At 45.6% G+C, this 22305-nt stretch overlaps 3 protein-coding genes across 9 annotated transcripts; 2 read left to right on the top strand and 1 right to left on the bottom strand.

Moving 5' to 3' along the window:
• Window positions 1-77: 77 nt before the first annotated feature.
• Window positions 78-5526, top strand: epas1a (endothelial PAS domain protein 1a). Of its 6 annotated transcripts, XM_086015839.1 has the most exons (9): window positions 78-187; window positions 1544-1710; window positions 1950-2128; window positions 2602-2686; window positions 2760-2860; window positions 3274-3437; window positions 3637-3743; window positions 3830-3998; window positions 4071-4269. In XM_086015839.1, the coding sequence occupies exons 1-9, from the start codon at window positions 162-164 to the stop codon at window positions 4123-4125; spliced, it is 1053 nt and encodes a 350-aa protein (XP_085871965.1). In that variant the 5' UTR covers window positions 78-161; the 3' UTR covers window positions 4126-4269. The 6 variants fall into 6 exon arrangements, with proteins under 6 accessions (XP_085871965.1, XP_085871962.1, XP_085871963.1 ...); XM_086015836.1 differs by lacking the exon at window positions 3637-3743 and having other exon boundaries at window positions 2760-2884; window positions 4071-5526; XM_086015837.1 differs by having other exon boundaries at window positions 78-1710; window positions 2760-2884.
• Window positions 5527-8700: 3174 nt separating this feature from the next.
• Window positions 8701-18267, top strand: glud1b (glutamate dehydrogenase 1b). The gene is made up of 13 exons (XM_086016101.1): window positions 8701-9352; window positions 12079-12159; window positions 12459-12514; window positions 12689-12752; window positions 13206-13300; window positions 14401-14580; window positions 15288-15425; window positions 15584-15721; window positions 16204-16284; window positions 16375-16498; window positions 16589-16680; window positions 16774-16836; window positions 17594-18267. The coding sequence occupies exons 1-13, from the start codon at window positions 8950-8952 to the stop codon at window positions 17711-17713; spliced, it is 1635 nt and encodes a 544-aa protein (XP_085872227.1). The 5' UTR covers window positions 8701-8949; the 3' UTR covers window positions 17714-18267.
• A 167-nt stretch (window positions 18268-18434) lies between these two features.
• Window positions 18435-22060, bottom strand: sncgb (synuclein, gamma b (breast cancer-specific protein 1)). Of its 2 annotated transcripts, XM_086016102.1 has the most exons (6): window positions 21811-22060; window positions 20366-20407; window positions 20154-20281; window positions 20045-20062; window positions 19541-19582; window positions 18435-19161 (listed from the first exon to the last, which is right to left on the bottom strand). In XM_086016102.1, the coding sequence occupies exons 1-6, from the start codon at window positions 21929-21931 to the stop codon at window positions 19153-19155; spliced, it is 360 nt and encodes a 119-aa protein (XP_085872228.1). In that variant the 5' UTR covers window positions 21932-22060; the 3' UTR covers window positions 18435-19152. The 2 variants fall into 2 exon arrangements, with proteins under 2 accessions (XP_085872228.1, XP_085872230.1); XM_086016104.1 differs by lacking the exon at window positions 20045-20062 and having other exon boundaries at window positions 21811-22052.
• Window positions 22061-22305: the final 245 nt, after the last annotated feature.

A 22305-nucleotide genomic window follows, 5' to 3' on the forward strand; every position in this document is an offset into this window, starting at 1 on the left:
CCTTCCTTCCTCTTTTTTTTCGCGCTCGTGAGGCGGTGGATGATGCGTACAGAGGGGAGGGGCGGGCAGTGGGGATGCGCTTTCTCCTCTGGATGACCTTTGAACTGCAGTTCATTGTCTAATTGATGTCGGACGGGCGGATTACCTAGACGGCCAACGTGATGAGAGTTGACAAGGAGAGGAGAAGGTAAATTGACTTTTAATCAATCTTTTTTTTTTTTTTTTTTTTTTTTCAAATTGCATGTTTGGCTCGGCTTGTGATGATGAACTTGCAAATTGTATTAATGCAACAGCGAACGGACTGTAATGAAAGAATGAACGGAATTCAACATTTTGACTTGCAATTTAGTTATTTGCAAATCATTACCATTCTAGTGCTGTACTTTAACGCAAATTTTAATGGAGCTTGCATGCAGTTCCCACATTTTCTTTTCTACGCAATCATTTTTAAATTCATTTATTTTTATAGTTTTCATGAAGGAAAAATGTCTCTTGAATTTTACTTGTAATTATTTTGCAAAACCAAAACTTTTCCTAATAGGTGCCTTCTTAACATTCAATTTCTTTTCATTAAAAAAATGTTTTTCTTGGAAAGATTTTTTTTTCCACTTCTAACTTTTATCTGTCACTATAAGTTCCCCAAAGACTGGTGACGTTAACTTTGCAGTTTAAGTTTCAGTTCAATTGTTATTTCAAAGTCGAGGTTCAATAAATATGCACAATCACAATGAAAATAAAAATCTAGTTATACAATGCAAAATGCCTCCTCAAAAACTATACAACTACCTATGAAAGTGTTTAATAAATGAGGATGTAAAATGACTTAAAATAAAAACCACATTCACTTGAGGGGATTTCAGTCGGCCCTCTCGCGTCGAAATTCATGACCTCAACTCAACTCGACTTGGAGAGCACTTGGAAAAACAACCAGCTGCATGCAAAGTGCTGTACATTATGTAAATAAATCTGACATACAAAAAGAAAAGGATGAAACGAAATTGAAGCATCCTCGTTGCTGCTACAATAGCTTGGCAAGTGATTTTTCTTTTTTTTTAAACAATTATTGGAGGGAATTTTGAAAAGATCCAAGTACCAATCAATGTAGGCACAAAACCTTGAGATTTCTGTTGGGAAGCAAAAGAAAAGCCTACTAGAACATCTCAACATTATTCGGGGTGAGACGTGGAAAACAAAAGTGTCAGGTGTTTTCTGGCTCCCCTTTCCCATAAATTGAAATGTAATGAATTTATTCTGAACACAACCGCATCTCCAGCTACGAGAGGGTGTGCACACTTCTGCAATCTCACTATCTTAAGTGAATTTTTAGCGTTTACTTTCCCGCTGTAGTGGAAAATATTGATTTAACCTGGTGTTTGTTTGCTGCTTTTAAATATGAACCTCCGGGATTTGAGCCGGGGTGTGTAGACTTTTTATATCCGCCGTATGTGACTAATTCCCACCTGTTGTTGTACCTAATGCCGTGTCTGTGTGGCCAGGTCATGGCAATTTTCGAATGTGACACGGCAGCATTTCTTTCCGGCAGGGCGATCAGTCGCGAGGCAGCCAGGAAGCGGCGGCGAGTGGAGTCGGGCGTGTTTGCCGAAATGTGCCGCCTGCTGCCGCTGCGAGCGTCCGTCAGCGATCACCTGGACAAGCCGTCCGTCATCCGTCTGGCGCTCTGCTACATCCGACTCAAAGCGCTGCTACAAGGTGACGAGCCGTACGCCTCAAAACAACTTTGGGAAAATATATATATATATTTTTTTTTGCCTCTTGAATTTATTTATTTTTTTTTAGATTGTTTTAGAACTCATATTGAACATTGCATGACGTTCGGAGTAATAATGATAATATGTCATTCTGTGTGACTCACAAACACCGATGTCATCTTTTTGGATTTGTTGGAAATTGTGCAATGTTTTGCTCTACCACTGCGCCGCAATCCACAGACGAGATGTACATGCCAAAGTTTGTCATGGGAGGACCCGACATCCGTCTGGATTTGACGGTTGCGATGGAGACTGACGTCTACCTGACCACCCTGGAGGGATTTGTGATGGTGCTGTCTTCCGGGGGGGACATGACGTTCCTGTCCGACAACGTCGGCCGCTACCTGGGCCTCACGCAGGTATAGACACGTGCAGTACGCTGCTCTCAGTTCATCCGGGTGAAGTCCTTCTGATCAGACACCTTCCCAGACATTTCAGGTGTGCCCCAGGGCTCCATACCGGGGCCCTTGCTCTTATCATCTACTTCCTCCCCGTTGGCGTCATTTCCTGTAAATGAAATATTCTGTATCATTGCTTCACGAATGACACCCACCTCTAACTTTCCTGCAAAGCCAACATCTCACTTGCGCCCCCCCCCCGCCCCCCTCCCTCAACTCCTGTTTATCGGAATTTAACTCCCACTCACCTTAATTGCGACGCCCTGTGTTTTCTTTATTTGTTTTTCTTCTTTATATATTTCCTTTTTTTTGTTTTCTTATCTATGTACAGTGTGGGGTTTACTACTACAAATAAAACGTATTATTATTATTAATACACACACACACACACAAAGGTGAAATGCCTATTGAAGATTTTGTTCCCCCCTCCCCAGACTGAGTTGATGGGCAACAACGTTTTTGATTTTACTCACCCGTGTGACCACGAAGAAATCAGAAGTAACCTCCGCCTTTCTGCAGGTTTGTGAGGATGTGTGTGTAAGTGTGAGCCTAGCACATCAGTTATTATTATTTTTGTTTTGGTTCCTTGAAGATGAGTTTTGGAGCAACCCAAAGCGTGACTTTGTGGTGAGGATTAAAAGCACCCTAAACCTCAGAGGACGAAGCACCAACCTCAAGGCGGCCACGTGGAAGGTTGCTCACCAACGGCCAAAAATGGTTTTATTTAATAAATTGTTGTTTTCACCGTATTTTTTATACCCCATTTTGGTTTTATTTGAGTTGTTTTCCATAACCCCTTTTTAAGAATGCTGTATTTTAGTTTACTGTGTTGAATTTTTGTTTTATTTCATTTATTTATTTATTAATCTATTTACTTTCTATTTAGATGTATGTAAAATCTTTTTGTTTTTTTTTTTTAGTCTAAAAATATTTTTGTAACCATTTGTTTTGATGTGGCGTTGAACATTTAAAAAATTTCACTGACATTATCTTTTTTCTTTCGATTTTTGTATGGTTTGTCCCCAATATTGTGTTTTCACAAAATGTTCCTATTTTGTTGAAATAATATTTCCATGATTCCATTTGCTGTTGATTTGCAAATGCAGGTGTTGCAGTGCCAGGGCCGAGCCAGGGCCTGCGCCGGCGCCTTCCCGGCCTGCTGCCTGCTGCTCACCTGCCGTCCTCTGCCCGTGTCTCACACGCTCCTCTGCGCTCGCACCTTCAGCAGCCAGCACAGCATGGACATGAGGTTCACGCACTGCGACCGCAGGTGACCCCAAACACACTTCCCACGTGTGCTCTGGGCCGATGAAACAAAGGTTGATTTGTTCAAAGTGGAGGGAATTATGAACAGCTCATAATAGCAGTCAGTGTCAGCGCAAAGCTGTTTTGCTGCAGGTGACATGAATGATAGAAAATGTTTTGAAATGACTTACCTCGGTCTAATTTGTGTGCATATGTGTGTGAAGGGTGTTGCCAATTTTAGGGTACACCCCCCACGAGCTGGTGGGCCGCTCCATATATGAGCTTTGTCACACGCTGGACACAATCTGTTTGACCAAATATCACATCAACTGTGAGTAGTGAAGGTGCAGCAGCATGTGGCACATTAGCCAAGGTTTTTTTTTGTTGTTTTTTGCCACTCTTGTCTGTGTTTTCCAGTGTACTCCAAGAGCCAGTCGGTCAGCGGTCGCTACAGGATGCTGGTGAGGGGCGGAGGCTACGTGTGGGTGGAGAGCCACAGCGCCGTGGTACCAGGGGCCCGAGGGTCCAAGTCGGGAACCGGGGCCCCGCAGCCCCTCTTGATCCTCTGCGTCACCTACGTGCTAAGGTATCGGCACGGATGCGTCGATGCTGCGACCCGTGGGGCCGTGTCGCACTGATGTGTTTGTATGTGCGACAGCGGCGTGGAGGAGCCGTTTCTGCAGCTCTCGCTGGACCAACGAATGCAGCATTGAAGCGGGACCTGCAGCCGAAAAACGGATCCAGCCCTTTAAAATGGTCATTTTTGAAAATTTTGCACCAGAACCCCCCAAAAAAGTTTCATGAAGCCATACCTGAAAAGACACTGGAACCAAGTGTGCCAGTTTGCCTTGAAGTGGCCACTTTAGGATCATTTCGGCATTTGTAAAATTCACGCCCTGAAAGCCGTGACATAACATTTGGCCGACTTTGCTATCTCAAGTCGACCCACAAAAAAAGGTTCAAGAACCGGAAAAAAAAGAGTAAGTCTAGCTGCCGCTTTAGACTCAGTTTGGACCTTTTCAGGCTTCCATTTGCCGGGCCTTTTACACAAGCCGTGTTAGAGCAAAAAGCTAAGACTGATTCTTGATGCTTTTGATTGTAGTCGTCAGACAACTATCTGGAGTGTCGAAAGCAAGCCGTTTGACTTGTTTTTGACCTCTCTCTTTGCTTCCTTTGGTGTTTCCTCCTGGGTCACCTGACACGTGGACCGATAGCAAAGGCGTCAGACATGGGCCACACACACACACACACACACACACACACACACGCGTGGAGAGTGTGTAACGCGGGTCGATGGGGAGATGTGAGCAGACGTGGGGCCAAGCCGCAACTTCCTGAATAGAGACGCTCGGTAGGAGAGTTCTCGTGGGAACCTTTTCAACTTTTTACCTCTTGGCTCTCACACGTCAACACGCGCGCACGCACAGCAGTTTCGATTCAACTGACTTTACAGCAACGACTCGAAGACGAAGTTAACGGGTACAGGAGATGTGGTCGAAATGCAACTCAATTTCATTTGTGTTCATTTTCTAATTAAAATCGCCATTCGTTTTCTATGGCATGTTTTTGGGGAATCGGGGAGGAAGTCTGTCGAAAACACACGCAAGCAGCCTGGATTCGAACCCCAAATCTCTGAACTGCGAGACAAACATGCTAATCACTGACACACCATGCGGTCCTTATTCAAATGCATTCAAATAAATATTACGAGATTCTAATATTTTGTCTTAAGCTTTCATTGTGCCTTCAGGGCGTCACACTGATGCAGTAATGGAGTGTGGAAGTACACTGGCGCCATCTAGTGTTCGTTTGGTGTCAGTAAAAAGTGGAATACTTTGGAACTCAATGCCTCCCACTATTTTGAGTCGAGGCATTTATTTTACGTTAGAAAAATCTCAATGCACACTGCACCAATCAAAAATGGCACAAAATTATTGTTATGTACCTTCTGACATCTAATGGAATGACTTTTATTTTTTTCTGCCTTTTACTACACGGTATGATGGTGCCATAGATAGATGAACAAAGATTATTTTTTTTGTAATAAAAAAAAAAAAATCACAATTGTCAAACCAATTGAGGATTGAATAAAGCTCCCGTGATGTAGTTGGGAATCACTGCTGTACTGTACTCATGGTGCAACAAGTATAGATTTTCATTTTGTGTAACAAATGACAACTTTTCCACATTTAATTCAATTCTATTGAATGATAAAAAAAAATGTTCGGAATTCCTTTCACCTTGGGTCTAATCTATGCGGCTGGCGCTTCACAACAGTTGCTAGGCAACATGTCGACTTTTTACTATTGAAAGGTGGTCCCTTTAAATGGAGTTGCCATAGAGATGCAATGCATTATCGTCATAAAAAGGAAGGCAAATATACAGGGCGCACAATGTATTTTTAAAATATATTACAATCTCGAAGGAATGACATTTTCGATGCACTGTTGCGGTCATATGCAATAGTTAGCTTGGATTGAGGTCTTTTGGGCATTAAAGAATAGTAAAAAATGACAAATAATGCGAAATATTTCAAGTAAAATATTGTTTGCCTATTTAACATGGTAGGGGAAAAGCCGAAAGCATAACAACAACCTATGAGGTTCAGTATCAAAAAATCGCAACGGTTTCCACCAAATTAAAAAAAAAAAAAAAAAATCAAGTGTCCTCCATGCGCCTTGTAAGCAGGATTTCAAGGTGACAGTTGTCCACGGCCTAGTCACTACTATGTGTGTGTGTGTGCGTGTGTGTGTGTGTGCGTGTGCACGTGTGTGAACTGTCAGTGTACCGTGAGCTGCCATTTTTTTTCTTGTTTGTCCTCTGCATGTCAAGGAAGGTGTAAGCGACCATTTCAGCCCCTTGTAGCGCTCCTGCTGTTTCACGTCTGAGAAGCATGTGACCACTAACACCCCCCCCCCACACACACACACACGCACACACATACACACACATCTCCCAACCCAACCCCCCTGTCATCATCATCATCATCATCATCATCATCACACCACCATGGCCTTCCTGTCCGGTGGGTGTTGTCAGGCTCTCATCCAATGACACGGCACGGTTGCAGCCTTTGAAACGCTGTTTGATGTGTGTGTGCGTACGTGTGGTTGGGGGGGGGGGGGGGGTGCGTGGATTGGGTCGGACATGTGGGCTTGAGGTGATTGAAGGAAAACAACAGGTTATCTTTTATGATCCTTTCATGATTTTTATGCTCACCTCATAAATAAGGACAGGCACGACAAGAAGTTGGTTTTCCATTCTGTTCTGCAGCCCAAAAATACATTAATTTTTTTTTTTCCATTTGATGTTTTGGACAAAAAAAAAAAAGGGGTACTTTCGAGATGCGTTGTTCCAGGAAATACCCTTGTCCGTGGCAAACCATTTTGACTCCAAACGACAGAAATGTGGAGGCAGGCGGATGAGTTTAGTACAAAAAGTGGGACAAATTTCTGCAAGAAACCAAAATCATATGTACCTCTGGCAAGAAAGCAAAGTGTGTAGAGTCTCTGTCTCCAAAATGAGCAGCAGTGAATGGGGCGATCGATGATTGGTTTCTCCTTGGTCTCGCCTGTTTCCTGTCTTTATGGCGATGTGATGTGCTTCTTCCTTGACAATCACGCCATGTTTTTGTGGTTCATTATAAAAGAATACAGTTGTAGACTGAACCTTACACTTCCAAACAGGTTTCTGTTGCAACGCCTTGGTAGATGGTGGTGTGTGGCGAAAAGCATGCATGTTCCAGCATTTTTGAATCACATTTGATTTCTTTGAAATTGCTATGTTTTGGATTTCTATTACGTGCTGCTGAGTCCTTGTTTTTGCGCTGACTGACTGTGTGTGACTGTGTTTGTTTGTCCCTGCGCTGAGTGCTTATCTGCCGTGTAGAGTCCACGGGTTTAAGTCCAGTCAGTTACATGCGATCTCAGCGGAACAATTTTCATTTGGTCTCCGCGTGCCGTATGAGGCTGAGCGGCACGTATGTGTGAAGGAACACGCCATCGATGCGCTCTTACATAAGGCCGCTTAGACTGCTTATCAGTCGTGTCCACTTCAGTTTTTTTTTTTTTTTTTTTTTGGCATTTTCTAGTCGCAGTTGTGACAAATTTCTATTGACCAATCGATGCAGTAAACTGGGTCGAGTTACCCGTACAAAAGACCCAATTATAGATTGTCATTTGGTTGTCTTCTGAGGGAAAACGAAGATTTCCGACTGTCTCTGAAGGCAACACAAGGCTCAGAATGCAGACAGACAGATGGATATACAGATGTAAGGACATTTTTGAACAGCTACATTGACAGCTAGTTATTTTGCGACGGAAGTTGTCATTTCAGACTGGCAACACCAGCCTCAAGATAGCTAACTAGCTTGCTAGCTATCTTCCTAACTTGCTAGCTTGCTAGACAGATTTAACAACATTTGGAACAATTAAATGTGATTTTTTTAAAATTAGACTGTCCTTAAAGACAACATCAGCCTCAAGATAAATTGATAGTGAATGTAGACACACAGACAAATAGAAAAAATACTTATTTGACAATGGAAACCCTCGAGTATGAAACTGTACTTTGTGACCTGGATAAAGATTGGGACGGGCTGGCAAGGGGTGGTCCCCACAATGCTTTGCAAGTTGTCTTGTGAGTGTGCCATTGACACCTTAGTTGAGCAAGCTGCCAGCGTCAACAGGAGACGGTGACACACGTCCAAGCCCCCCCACACACCACTCAAAAGCACCCATGACCTGTTGACCTCTTACACGCTGGCTCAATTACACGTTTCCTATCTTGCCATAATCCCGTTAGATTCGGGTGGATACTATGCAAAAAAAGTATAGGGAGTAAAATAAGAGGCATCGATTGATGTGGTTAATAGTGGTTAATATGACACTAATACACAAAAATGGAGTTGAATAGCACAATGGTTTTAAAATAACCCACTAGTTAAGTTATTATCCAATTTCTCATCTGTCTATGCCAGTGATGTGTAGTGACAGGCCGAACAATTCAGTGCTCTTCCACTAGATGGCAGAAGGTACAATAATGTGTGCTCCAACTACAGTATCGCCATTCATACAACAGAAGTACAGTAAACCCAGTAATTGATGCTTCTTTAAGAGTTTGAATTGTAAAGACAGTCAACATAAAAACAGTTAACACAATAAAAGAGTAAAACAATGCCGAGTCGTATGTTTTGCGTTTCCGTTGGCAGACGCTTGTGTCCCGTTGGATTTGCGCCGCAGAGTCGGGAGCGCGCACGGTCAACTGCGACGCAAGCGGGAGCGCGCACGGCTGGCTGGGTCCTCCTCCTCCTTCGGCGTGCGCCCCTCCAGGCCCTCCTCGACGGTCGGCTGGCACTCGGCTGCCTTTTAAAGCAAACCCGCCCAGTATGTCACTCCCCACTCGCTCGGAGGTCCCGACACGCTGAGGAGCCTCTCGGTCTGTCATCTCGCTTTCTCCACCTGTCGCCGTACACAACCAGGACCACAACCCGCCCTGCGCTCGTCCTCGTCGCCTTTCACTCGACTCTCGCCGCGACCATGTATCGCTACTTTGGGGAGCTGTTGAGCCGCTCGGCGGGCAGCGCGCTGGCCTCGGGCTGCGTGGACTCCGCTCTCCCGGCGTCCACCTCGTTGCTGCGGGTGCGCCGCTACGCCGACGCGGCGAGCGAGCAGCAGCCGGACGACCCCAACTTCTTCCGCATGGTGGAGGGCTTCTTCGACCGCGGCGCCGCCATCGTGGAGGACAAGCTGGTGGAGGACCTGCGCACCCGCGAGACCCCTGAGCAGAAGCGGCACCGCGTGCGAGGCATCCTGCGCATCATCAAGCCGTGCAACCACGTCCTCAGCTTGTCGTTCCCCATCAAGCGGGACAACGGCGAGTGGGAGGTGGTGGAGGGATACCGCGCCCAGCACAGCCAGCACCGGACGCCCTGCAAGGGAGGTGAGCTCACCGCTGACAGCTAGCCGTTAGCCTACCTAGCGTCCCGTTAGCATTACTTTGCGGTTTTCGAGCTCGTTACCCAGAAACCGCTTCTTTTCTTTCCCCCAACAAATAATGACATGTAATTGTTTCCTTACTTCTGGTTGGTCCACTTTCGACTCCAACTCGTGTTTCAATAATATTTTTGTCAACCTCTAGCTGCGAGGTTAATATGCTAGTAGCTCACATCTGGTTACGGTGAAAGCGCTTGGCCTCTTCACTTGAAAACGTTCCAGTGGTTGGTGGCACATAATTATCCTAACTCTTATGCTACGCCTTTATTATTTATGCGATTGTTCGAAGGTGTTTCTAGAAATTCAATGACAGTTACGTAATTCTCAATTTAATGTGTTCAACCGGAAGTAATCAAATGCAATTAAAACTTTTAGAATAGGCAAGAATGAAGATAAAACGTTGTGTTTTAGGTGCGTATTCTCTTCTTGCCCAGCCTGTTTATTCACTACTTGAAAATTCACTTATGTGTTTTTGGACAGCCAGTGAAACAGTAGAATATTGCTTTTGGCATTTCTAGTGGCACACTCGTCCCAATGAAGTGAGTTGAGGAGCTTTATTGAGACACAAGTAGTGCTTTTCTGCCAACTACTGGCATCTAGTGTATGTATATTTACGTATTAAAGGGCAGACTTTAGGTGACTAAACTAATGACACTTTTTCTCAGACCCTTTTTATGTTTTTTTTTTCTTTTAAGTTTGGAATCCATTGGCGGTCAAAACCTAAAACCAAGCTACAGGGCCACAAAATGGCTTCCAAGCCGACTTTAGACACACTGCGTTTGCATATGTCCACCTTTGACCCTGTAAAGTTCAAGGCCTAATCTATGTACGTGCATGGTGTCTCCTCCCCCATGCAGTGCAATCTGGGTAGTTTTGAGAGTGGGTGAGATGTGATGTATGGCGAAAGGGCGTGTGAGTGTCGAGGGAGGGTGGTTGTTTCTCCATGCATTCCCATTTGCCCGTGACGGGTGGGGGAGGGCGCCGTAGTAAGAAGGCTCATGCAATCATGGCGGCCGTCGGCTGTTGTTGCTGTTAACGCTATCGCACCTGCTGGTTGCAGGGACTATTCTGAGGCAGCCGTATTTCTACCTCGCCCGGCTGTTTTCTCCCTAAAGTTGTCGATTTAAGGCAATGATGTCATTGACAGCGAGTCCAATCCGCACGAGAGTCGGCAAGAAAGCTGAGTGGGTTTAATGATTGACGTGGTGCAGAGACCCTTGACTTTGCTCTGCAAAGTTCAAAGGGGTGTTTTTGGCTACACACCCCATTTCAAGGCCACCTTTGACGCATGGTCGTCATAGTGGGAGTTCCGCTGGAGTACAGTGACCCCTCAATATTGGTGACAAGCTGCCAATAGTAGACACCCACCCCCAATTTGAAAAGGGCTAATTTAGTTGGTTGGGCCCAATGAAGGTACTCTCATGCCCTCATATTTGGGTAAGGAGAGCCACAATTGCGGATGCACTTTTAGCCATTTATTTCCCAGGACATCAATCGCAACTACAAAATGAGAACACTCACAAGGAGCAACAATGACTCCAGCTCATGTCGCCGCTCACTAAGCAACATGTCAAATTTCCTACCTTTTAAAATGTCCGTAATTTTACAATCTTATTTACAAGTGGCGGAAACAGCAAAACCTTTGAGGAGTGTAAGATATCAACTCGTGTAGTCCAAAGTCCAATGGAAGTAAACCAGCAGTACTTGTCTTTGGACTGAATCCGCTCTTTGATTTGCGGCAGTTGCTAGTCAGTCGCGGCGGATAAATGAAAGAGAGGCAGGCGGGGGTGGCGGGGGGGATGGGTTCCCTTCCCTGCGGCTTCTTTTCCTTTCCTATAATTTGATCACAACATCACAAGCACGGGATTGTCCTCTCGTGACGGCTCAGCTGATGTTTGGAAAAACATCTATAAAAGATCAGGCCTTGTTTTCTGTTTTATGTTTTCCTTCAATCATAGTTTAATTCAGTTCATATGGAGAGGGCGGACAGTAATATCCCATAATGGCGGCCGTTTCATTCTTTTTCTTTTTTTTTTGTCTGCCCGAGACAGTGCCCCATATGTGCTAGATGAGCAATACGAGTGTTTTACAGGCGGCGTAAAGTTCCCAACCGCCGCGGTGGCGAACGAATGCCGAGCTGTGATTGGCTCATTTGAATGCTCATCGATGGCATCTTTCGACCAATGCGGGAAAACGCGCTGCATAGATTGAATGAGCTTGTTGAAGATGTGCTCGCTCACCCTGCACGTGCAAGGTGAAGCGTTGAGCTTAGCTCAGATGACAAATGACATTGCTCAAATGAACTCTTATGTTCTTTTTAAATATTAAAAGTGATAAGTCATTGATATGTGAATGCTTTCTTACCCATCACTAAAAACGTTGAAACAAGAAGCAGACAAATGGCAGTATGCAACACTTGAATAGCCATTTTCAATAGATTACTCTTACTACTTTCCTAGCAAATCACAATGTGGCCCACTGAGCCGGTTGTGTTTCAAACGATTAAAAACGCGGCCTGCTTGGGGAAAAATGTTCATAGCTATCACACAAATTATTTTTTAATGTAAATTCATCAAGGATACTACACTTAATAATAAAAAAATAATACCATTTTTGGGGAGAACCTACTTTTTCAATCCTGTAACCGCGGTAACATGTTGTTTTGTGTTTCAGGTATCCGTTACAGCACAGAGGTGTCGGTGGACGAGGTGAAAGCTCTGGCCTCCTTGATGACGTACAAATGCGCCGTTGTGGGTACGTTGGAGCCAGTCTTTTTGCATCTGATGACAAGTTGGCCACGCCTCTTTGCTCACTTTTGTCCTGGGAGTATTCACTTTTTCCCAAATTTCTTTACTTGATTAGTTAGTCATCAACTCATCCACTGCCGGCAGAGTTCAAATTGATCTATAAGCAGTCAGTGGCAGCGATTGAGCTCAGATGCGCCGCATATGACTTGAAACTTTTCACTTCCTGCAAGTGTCCCAACACTTTAGTCGCCATCCCCTTTGCAGTAACATACTGCATATTCTAAGACAAGTTATTCTTTTTGCCAGACGTGCCGTTCGGAGGGGCCAAAGCTGGAGTCAAGATCAACCCCAGGAATTACTCTGTGAGTCATACACCGCGGCCCGGCTACACCGCACGCAAAATGATTTTTGACCAAAAGAGGAGTTCAGAAAAATGGTCTTGTGCGAAAGACAAGACACTTGGCATGCACGCATATCTGAACTGATATCGGTATTGCCAGCGTTTGGTCAACATCGTTTCACTTTTGGCTGGGCAGGACAACGAGCTGGAGAAGATCACCAGGAGATTCACCATTGAGCTGGCCAAGAAGGGCTTCATTGGTGAGTGAAAACTTGATGCCAAGGCGAATAGAGTTAAGCGCCTTCAATAAGCCAACATGGACTTTTTCGGTGTGTGTTCAAGGTTCAAAAGGTACTTTTTGAGAAGGCAGCAGACCCTTTAAAGATACAAAAATTTCCCACAGTTAATTCTGCAACAATTCCACGGGGTGGGGGCATTTCTAGCAGCCGAAAGGGGGAAAAAAAAAAAAAAAAAAAACACAGCACACGCAGACTGTCACCCTCCCCCATCTTCATTTTTGCAGCCCCGCCTAAGTTTTTGGACCTTCTCCTGGAACATTTTAAACATCAGCCGAGATTTGAACTTTGAAAGCTGAAACTTGTGTTTACAGTATTACCCAGTATGTGCTATTGCTTTGAAAAAAAAAAAAAAAAAAAAAAAAAGAAGCTTTTGTGGAGCCTTGTTGAAAGTGACGTCATCTCTCTCCCGACCAGGACCGGGCATCGACGTCCCGGCTCCCGACATGAGCACAGGCGAGCGGGAAATGTCCTGGATTGCCGACACCTACGCCAACACCATCGCGCACACGGTCAGTTTGAAAACAGTCGGGCCGCTTCAGACTCAGGCTTGCTTTTGGCACATGTTTCCTTTTTTTTTTTTTTTTGTCCTTTCATTTTTTTTGGGGGGTAAACACGAAGCAAAGTGGAAGGAGTGAGTCACTCCGAACCACCAGCTTCCTGCCTCTCTCTTCCCGCCAGAGCAAACATTCCTCCTCTCTCTCTCTCTCTTGCCTGAAAGAAAGCAAGCAGCCTTGCAGACAAAGAGGCCCACTTGTCACGCTAATGATGTATTCATAATTCATTAACAAGGCCAAAAGTATTTGATGAGGTGGCTACGAATCGTTGGTTTACTGTGTGCAAGAAGAGCACTTTTTGGCCACGCGCTGTCCGATTTGAAAAGCAAAAGTTGGACACAACGTTGGGTACAGCAGCATGAAGAAGACTAGCTTTTGGGGTTTCAAAGTGAGCTTTCAGACCAGGCTCAAAGGTTCAAGTCAAGAGTTTCAAATCATTGGTAGGGTTTTAAACCTGGGTTAAAAGTAAGGCTTCAACTAGCCACGGTTAGAGTTTCCCCGTTTGTGTTTCGAGCAAAAGTTAATCTTTTCAAAGTTGAAATTCCAGTCAGCATTGCCTTGTCAAGTTAGCGTTTGATGTCAGCATTTTAAACAGCAGTTTGATAGGGTGTCAAGCTTGGGTCGGGCTTTCAAATGAGGTCTGTAACCAAAATCCCGTCTTGACAAGTGTGCTGACTGGATGTGATGCAAATCGTGTTCATCTCAAAACGGGGCGTTTGCAAAGGCAGAATCATTCACATGCTACGATCATCTGGTGTACCGAATGAAGTGTCTTCCGTTAGCTTTTCCTTGGCGTCATCCTGTCACGCGGTCCAGTTAAACTTGGCCGGCCCGTCGGAATGCCTCACGCATTCCTGCTCGGAGTATCTTGAGAGCAAAGCATTCTGGGTAGTGCGGAGTGACGCTCAGCCAGCTAAGCAAGTCACCTCGCGCGCGCGCGTGTGTGTGAGAAACTCGAGCAGGGTGCAGTACCGCTAACGGCCAATCAGAGGCAGCCTCCTAAAAATAGTCTCGTCATTTTTTTTTTTTTTTTCTGTGTCTTTTTGTCTTGACAGGACATCAACGCCCACGCCTGCGTGACGGGCAAGCCCATCAGCCAGGGCGGCATCCACGGCCGCATCTCGGCCACCGGTCGCGGAGTCTTCCACGGCATCGAGAACTTCATCAACGAGGCGTCCTACATGAGCATGCTGGGACTGACGCCCGGCTTCAAGGACAAGACCTTCATCGTCCAGGTGACCGCATGCGACGAGGCCGAGGAGGAAGGCTTTAGGCGGGTGTCGCGATCAGGGTTGCGCCACCTTTCATAGCCTTGCCGTGATGTCGTCGACTTTTTAGTGTCTGCAACAACAACAACAAAAAAAAAGAGGAAAAACAAGAAGTCATTTAGGTGAAAGAGGAAGCCGGTGTCGCAGGCAGCAAGTCACTGAAGGAGTCAAGATTTCGCTAAAGATGAGGGACAGCGGGCACGGCAGCTTGTCGGCGTCATCCAGGATCAAAAAGGATAATCCCTCCGGGAGTGTCGCGTCGGACGCTGATTACATCTGGGAGGTTTAGAGAATTAAGCTTCACCGTTTTCACTCATCTGAAACAATGGCGACTGTTTGCATCACTTGTCCGTATATTTGTACCACCTCATTTAGCTGGAATGTGTTTTTAAAATTATTATTATTGAAGGTGTAGGCAACGGGTGTCGCATTCCTATTATGTTTTTATAAAGTAAATATAAGAGTGCTATTTTCTTAATAAATGCATTCCTAACATTTTTTTTTTTTAGGGAGGAGACTGGATCCGATTTTTAATGGGGGGGAAAAAGTGACTTGAGATCCCCTCACGTTAAAGCATGACTGTACACAGCTTTTGTTGTAATGATGTTTAAAAGGGATTGAAATGCTCACAAGGAAAATGTGAAGGGAAGTCAAATTTCAACCGCGTGTGTCAGGGCTTTGGCAACGTGGGTCTGCACTCCATGAGGTACCTGCACAGGTACGGCGCCAAGTGCGTGGGCATCGGCGAGATCGACGGCGCCATCTACAACCCGGACGGCATCGACCCCAAGCAGCTGGAGGACTACAAGCTGGTGCGGTCCCGTCTTGTTTTTTCACTTCTCAAAATACACGCGGTGTCATCGTATCGCCATGACAACGTGACCCTTGCTTCAACTTTTTTTTTTTTTTTTTTTTTTTTTTTTTTTTTTTTTTTTTTTTTTTTTTGTGCGCGCATGTCTTGACCCGACAGCAACACGGCAGCATCGTGGGCTTCCCGGGCGCCAAACCCTACGACGGCAACATTCTGGAAGCCGACTGCCACATCCTGATCCCGGCCGCCGGCGAGAAGCAGCTGACGCGTCACAATGCCCCCAGGATCAAGGCCAAGGTGAACGCCGCCGCCGCTTCCTCCATTTTGTTTGCAATGAACACTTGTGACTTTATTTAAAAAAAAACAATTTTATTGGTTTTATGCAGCATACCAAACACGAGAGTTGAACCAAATAAACACAGGGAACTTGTTAGTCTACTTCCCCGGCAAATAAAAGAAGTCATGATGAGAACGTCTTGGGCTTATCCTGAAAATACAATTTTTGATGACAGAAGTAGGGTACACTTTGGAAACTGCTTTTTGCAAGAATGACTCATAACTATATTCTCTCCTATCAATTGTTTGGCAGAAACGGTACAGTCAATGTCATATTTTTTCACACCTCAATGCGTGTTATTTTTATGCATTACAGTAAGCTTCTTTTGTTCAAAATGGATTGTTGTAATCATGTGCTCTCTGCAAATAGTGATTACCACCTTTTCATATCCAAAATGAAAGAGTACTGCCAGCGCTATTTCAGCGTTTTTGTTCTGGTCCAGATCATCGCCGAGGGCGCCAACGGTCCCACCACCCCCGACGCCGACAAGGTTTTCCTGGCCAACAACGTCATGGTGATCCCTGTAAGTCGTCCGCTGGAAAATGGAGTGATTTTAAAAAGAAAGTCAGTGGCGTGGTGTGGCGGAAGACTGTGACGGCGTCTCCCTCTGCAGGACATGTACCTGAACGCCGGCGGCGTGACGGTGTCCTATTTCGAGTGGCTGAAGAATCTCAACCACGTCAGCTATGGACGCCTGACCTTCAAATACGAGCGGGACTCCAACTACCACCTGCTCAGTGAGTACAAGAATCAAACGTTAAATCCTCTTTTGTGACGGCTCTGTACAAAAAAAAAAAACAAAAAAAAAAATTGTTTGTGTCCTCCAGTGTCGGTGCAGGAGAGTCTGGAGAGGAAATTCGGCAAGCAGGGCGGACCCATCCCCATCGTGCCCACCGCCGACTTCCAGGCCAGAGTTGCTGTGAGTCGATCCACACGTCGGAAAGACGCACGATGTTTCACTACGGTTGGGCACACAAATGGCAGGTTTCAATGTGACTGGTTTGGGTTGCAGGGCGCCTCCGAGAAGGACATCGTCCACTCCGGCTTGGCCTACACCATGGAGAGATCCGCCAGGGTAAGCCACACTGCTCAGGATTTAGTCGACTCACACTGACGGAATAGTTCGACAAATTTGTTTAACCTGCCAGACGATATCAACTCAATGTGTTCATTTATACCTTCTCCTTATTCAAAAATATGAAGGGGTTTTCTAACAAGGAGCTGAACTGCAAAAGGAATGATCTGGTTCAATAAAAGTGGATGTTGAAACAGCTCTCTTCATAATCATGTTGACATGACAAGATCAAGACGGCGCCCATCGAATAACCAACGACGCCAGAAAATGTGTCGTCAGCAGGTTGCTACAGAGGCATGGAAATTAAAAAAAATTTTAAAAAATAAATAAAAAAAAAAAAAAAATTGGGAATTTTGCCAGCTCCTTGTTAGAGAACAGAAAGTTAATCTGTAAAGCTTAAAACACACTTTAGACTTAAAAAGTCCAACATCGACATTTTGTGAGTGGTGCATGCAAGCTAAAATCAACAAAGTGATCATACTCAGGCCTTTAGGATTTGAAGTCATACTGGAGACATACCGCAATTTACTGTGGCGACCAGATAGTTTTTGAAATCCGTAACATTGGTGGGAAACACATGATTTTGTTTTCCCTCAAAATCTGATCAAAAAGCAACAAACAAAATTGGGGATGCGTGTGTCCATTGGACAGCTATGTCAAAATGAAAATAAAGTATGGCATGTGTATCATTAGTGGTACGAGGGCTCCCTCTAGTGGTATGCGAACAATCACTAATCACGTGGCTCCTGTTTTCCAGCAAATTATGCGCACGGCGAGCAAGTACAACCTGGGCCTGGACCTGCGGACGGCCGCCTACGTCAACGCCATCGAGAAGGTGTTCAAGGTGTACAACGAGGCCGGCCTCACTTTCACATAAATGCGCCCCTCGCCCCGCCGTCCTCTTTCCCTCCCCTGCACCCGCCAAACTTTAAACAGCCTTGAGAACATATCATATATGTCGTCGTCGTCGTCGTTTACTCGCCTTTACGCGTAAGAAAAAGCAGACAAAGTTCGACATCTCCACAGAACAAACTATGTTGGCGGTACATTTATTCACTGTAGTTTGATGGCCACCTTGCGTGCGCCCCCCCGCGGGCTGTGATGAGCACTGCAGATGCCTTAATGCTGGAAAAAAGGGATTTAATATAATCACAATAAAAGAAACCTTATAAAGTCATTGGCAGAGTTTTCGCAATTAGTGAGTTATTTTTTATTTTTGTGAAAGGTTTTTGTTTCCCCCGATCAAGTTCTGTAAAGCAGCTTTTCCTCCGGACAAGAAAAGGGAGCGTCTACGCAGACCCCCCATTTGCTGTCTCCGTCCTGCTCCTCTTTTAACCGTCCGCTTCCTCATTTTCAAGTTATGTTAGAGGAAATTGTTTTTTGTATTTTTTTTCTTTTTGGGGGGGAAAAACAATAAAATGTTAAAACCTCTATTGTTTCCAAGTTTGGTTTCTTGTTACCTTTTATTTTTTTTACATTTTTTTTTTTTAGGTAAATATAGTAGTAGGTACCAGTAATCAAGTTTTGTAAATATGTATACATACATATTGTGTAGTGTAATGAAGTCAACTTAATACAAAGGCAAACACAAAAAGGGGTTTCCAACACCAACAAAAAATGATTTTATTTCACTTGTACACTTTTATAAAATCAGCAATAATGCCAACTTAAACTGTGTATTTGTGTGTGTGTGTGTGTGTGTGTCAGATTGATAAATAAGGCAACATGCAGTCATTTCATGTCTAATGGCCTCGGAAGAACACGCTTGTTCCGCTTACACGCACACGCGCACACTTTGCTGGGCAGGCGCACAAAACCAAACGCTGATGTCTTCCTGTAAAATGCTGCTAAACAACTACATTTCCCAGAATTCCATCTGAGCAGACACGTTGATTCCATCCGTGATGATTGTAGGATGCCATGCAACCGGGTAAGTACACAAACACGCATGTATTCAGACTATGTATTGTTATGGTGACGTATTCTTTATTGCTCATTTAAAAGCCTTTTTTGTCGGTTTACGTTGTACTTCTTATTGCCAATTACAGTATTGTGTGTTTGTTTCATGCATGTGCGCCTCTTGTTTTTGTTTTTTTCAGGGTTCGGGTGCGTAATGGGGACAACACTTGACACATGGGAGGCGAGGGGATGCTGCATCCGGAAGAGTTCCACCCAGAAGGGTTTGGTTCCGGTAAAAGTCACACACACACACAAAAAGAAGTATCATGAAATAAAAACAAACACCTGGACTCCTGTTGAGCGAGGCGAAGGGCGAAGGGGAGCGAGGGGCTACTGGAGAGCAGGTCCTGACAGGAACTAATAGCCCTGATTGAGGAGAGATTAGAAAGTTAGAAAGAGTCAAGCACACTAAAGTCTTGGTCAAAAATATTTTATTACTAAACAAGAATAAAGTTGTAAGATTAAAAATACAAATAAGAATTTCACTAGAATAAAGTAGGAATAAGTATTTTGAATGTACTAATTGCAATATTTTTACGTCAAATATAATTTACGAAAAGTCATCGTCTTTGACAAATGTGTTGTAATTCCACCAGAATAAAGTGAAAATACTAGAGTGACAACCATTTATGAAATATTAAGGGGAAAAAAAGTAAAATGTTTTTAAAGTATTCATTTCACTAGAAACTTAATTTGAGAAAACTGCTACTATTGATCAGAAATGACGATATATTTGTCGTCTTACCTCTCCCCCTTCGCCGCCTTGCTCCATCCCTCCGTATTCTCCCTAAGGGGCGACAGGAAAAATAACATGAGAATTCTGTTGACAGGTTGTTTTTTTTCTAGTTGACCTGCCGCTGGGAGCGAAAAAAAAAAGGCTGTTCAAACATGCTGCTGCAATCGCTGATTGTTGCCGTGCTGGAAGTGTTAGTCTTGGTTAGGCTTGACATGCTAACGTAACTTAAAACCACATTAACAGTTAGAGTTAATCAAGTCGATGTCTGGTTTAAAAAAGTGTTTTTAATCATAGCAGCACATACCTCGGGTCAAAAGCTTCAATGTGTTACGCTTGCGGTCATTAAAGTTGTTAGTCGCTATTTTGAAAAATAGCCACTAGAGGGGTCAGAAAAGCCGCTGACTATTGCGGCCAAATGGAAAACTTGGCAACACTTTGAATTACTGAACCTTCTAAAAAAAAAAAAAAGTTAAAATTAGTCTGATAGATTAGTAGCATGCAAGTTGTTGGCACCTCGTTCACGGACTCCTCCTATCGGGGACACAGACACAGACATTATGGAGTAAAACGCGCTAAGATAAAGGGGTCCCCAAACTGGGAGGCGCTCGCCGCGGAAACCGACCTGGTTCAGGAGCCCGGTGGACGCGGCGATGTTCTCCACGCCCTCCGTGGTGGCCTGCGACACCTCGTTGGCGCCGCTGACGGCCGTGTCCGCCACGATGTTGGCCTGGTCCACGGTCCTGTTGGCCACTAGGGGGCCGGGAGGGAGGCAGACGCGAATTGAGGCCAGCTCTTTAAAAGCTTCCCTTTTTCTGCGCCGTTCAATGTACGTACCAGTGTTTACTGACGACACTACGCCTTCCTTCGTCTTGTTACCTGAGCAAAAGAAGCAAAGGAAAAGTTTTAAAATATGTGTCAATGTGTTGAGCGTCCGCCTTTGACAACCAGACCCGCTCCTTGCTTCCGCCAAACAACAACATCTTCCCTCCCCTTCTGTTTGTTTGCTCGCGCATGTCTCAACTCTTGAGCTCGTCTTCTCCAGCCTTGCGCCACTCAACTCCTTATCTCCCCTTCGGTTTCCTCGCTTGTGTTGCACTTGCTTGCCTACCCTGCTCCTTGTTGCAACCACTGAAGTCCTGAGCAACCCTTCTGCTGCTGTTAGAACCGATCAACCCCCGACCTCGCTCGATATCCAATGAACTCTTTTACTACGTTTTGTTTCTGAACCTGCATCTCATCGGTACCTGCCGACCAACTTCTTAATGACCCCTCTGTCCTGACTTTCCTACCCCGCTCGTTATTATTATTTTTTTTTTAGCCTGCGAGCTCCTTGCCTATCCTTCTTTGCCAGCCAATCAGATCCTTAGCTTCACGACTGCTTTTTTACCGTTAGCCAATCAGCTCCCGGATCCTCTCTCGTAGGTTTGGTCTGCAGTCATTCATTCTTGTTCTTTTCTTTTCTTGTCTGATTATTGGGCCCGGGCCTGCTTCGGCAAAACCTCCCGACCGGAGGGCAACATTTAAACGCCGTTGCCGGTGCGGCCCCGCGCGCTCGTTCCAAGCAGATTAAACGCATTTATTATATCATCTGCCACGGCGAGGGATGAATGTGGCGTGTGAAGGACAGCATCGTGGACTCTGTTCTTTGGCGCATTTGCACATGCACCGCCGGCCTCGTGCCTGCGGACACCACACTGCTGCATCTCGCACGCACACACGCGCGGAATTGATGGCAATGACACAGCTTCTTTTTCCTCCGCTCGTGGGCGAGCGGCAGGGTTGCCCCCCTGTGTGCTAAAGCAGAAAGACGGACATGTGGAGAGAATCTTCTCAGCATATTATTGGCGCGTTTTGCATATAATCCCCACCCCCTCCCCGTCCTCATCTTTTCAGGGAGGGAAGGGGGGGGGGGGGGCGAGTGGAAGGTGTTAAGTCATCCGAGCAGCACGCAAGCGACACGAACATGAGGTGACGCAGTGCCCATCTCCCTCACCCCCTTATATAATTACGATTACGCTCTGACCCCCGCTTTTGTGTCGCTATACACCCCCCCCCCCCCCAAAAAAAAGAAGGCCTTGGAAGCCTCATGCATTTAACCTTGAGAGGTGACAGTCATCCCAGGACGCTATCGCAAATTCAAATGCTAACATTTGATTCAAAGGATTAAAAAAAAAAAATGTTCTTTTTGCCCCCCCAGTCTTGCAAGCGTGACAACTCGGGGGGGGGGCCCTCCACAACTCTTCTTCTTCGCCCCTGCACCACTCTTGCCGATGCCTTACCGACATACATCACCCCTTCTTTGGTCTTGGCCGCAGCCTCCTCCATGCCGGCTTTGGTCTTCTCGGCGGCCGCCACCACGCCCTCCTTGGCCATGGAGAAGCCCTTCATGAGTGCATCCATCCTGGGGCGACGACACGGCTGGGCTCCCCTGCTGCGGACGGTCGGCGGGCTCGGGCTGGATGCTTGACGGTGAGCGTGCGGCAAGTGCGGGATGCAAAATGTCTGTGTGTGGCTCGACTCCGCCTCCTTTGGCTGCTCCAGCTGGGAGACGGGAGGGGGTGGGGGGGGGGGGCAAGGGGGGGAGCAGCAGCAGCAGCAGCAGCCGGCGGCGGCGGCGGCGGCGGCGTACGCACCAGGCAGAGAGATGCTGCAGCATTTTTCACGTCATCAGTGCCTCACCGCCGCCACTTTTTTTTTGTTTTGTTTTGTTTTGTTATTTATTCTCGTGCGTGGAAACACCTCCCCGAGATGCTGAGCTGGCGGTTACATAACGA

Source organism: Filicampus tigris, chromosome 19 (genome assembly GCF_054856515.1).
Source record: "Filicampus tigris isolate MCC_2025a chromosome 19, RoL_Ftig_1.0, whole genome shotgun sequence".
Lineage (NCBI taxonomy): Eukaryota > Metazoa > Chordata > Actinopteri > Syngnathiformes > Syngnathidae > Filicampus > Filicampus tigris.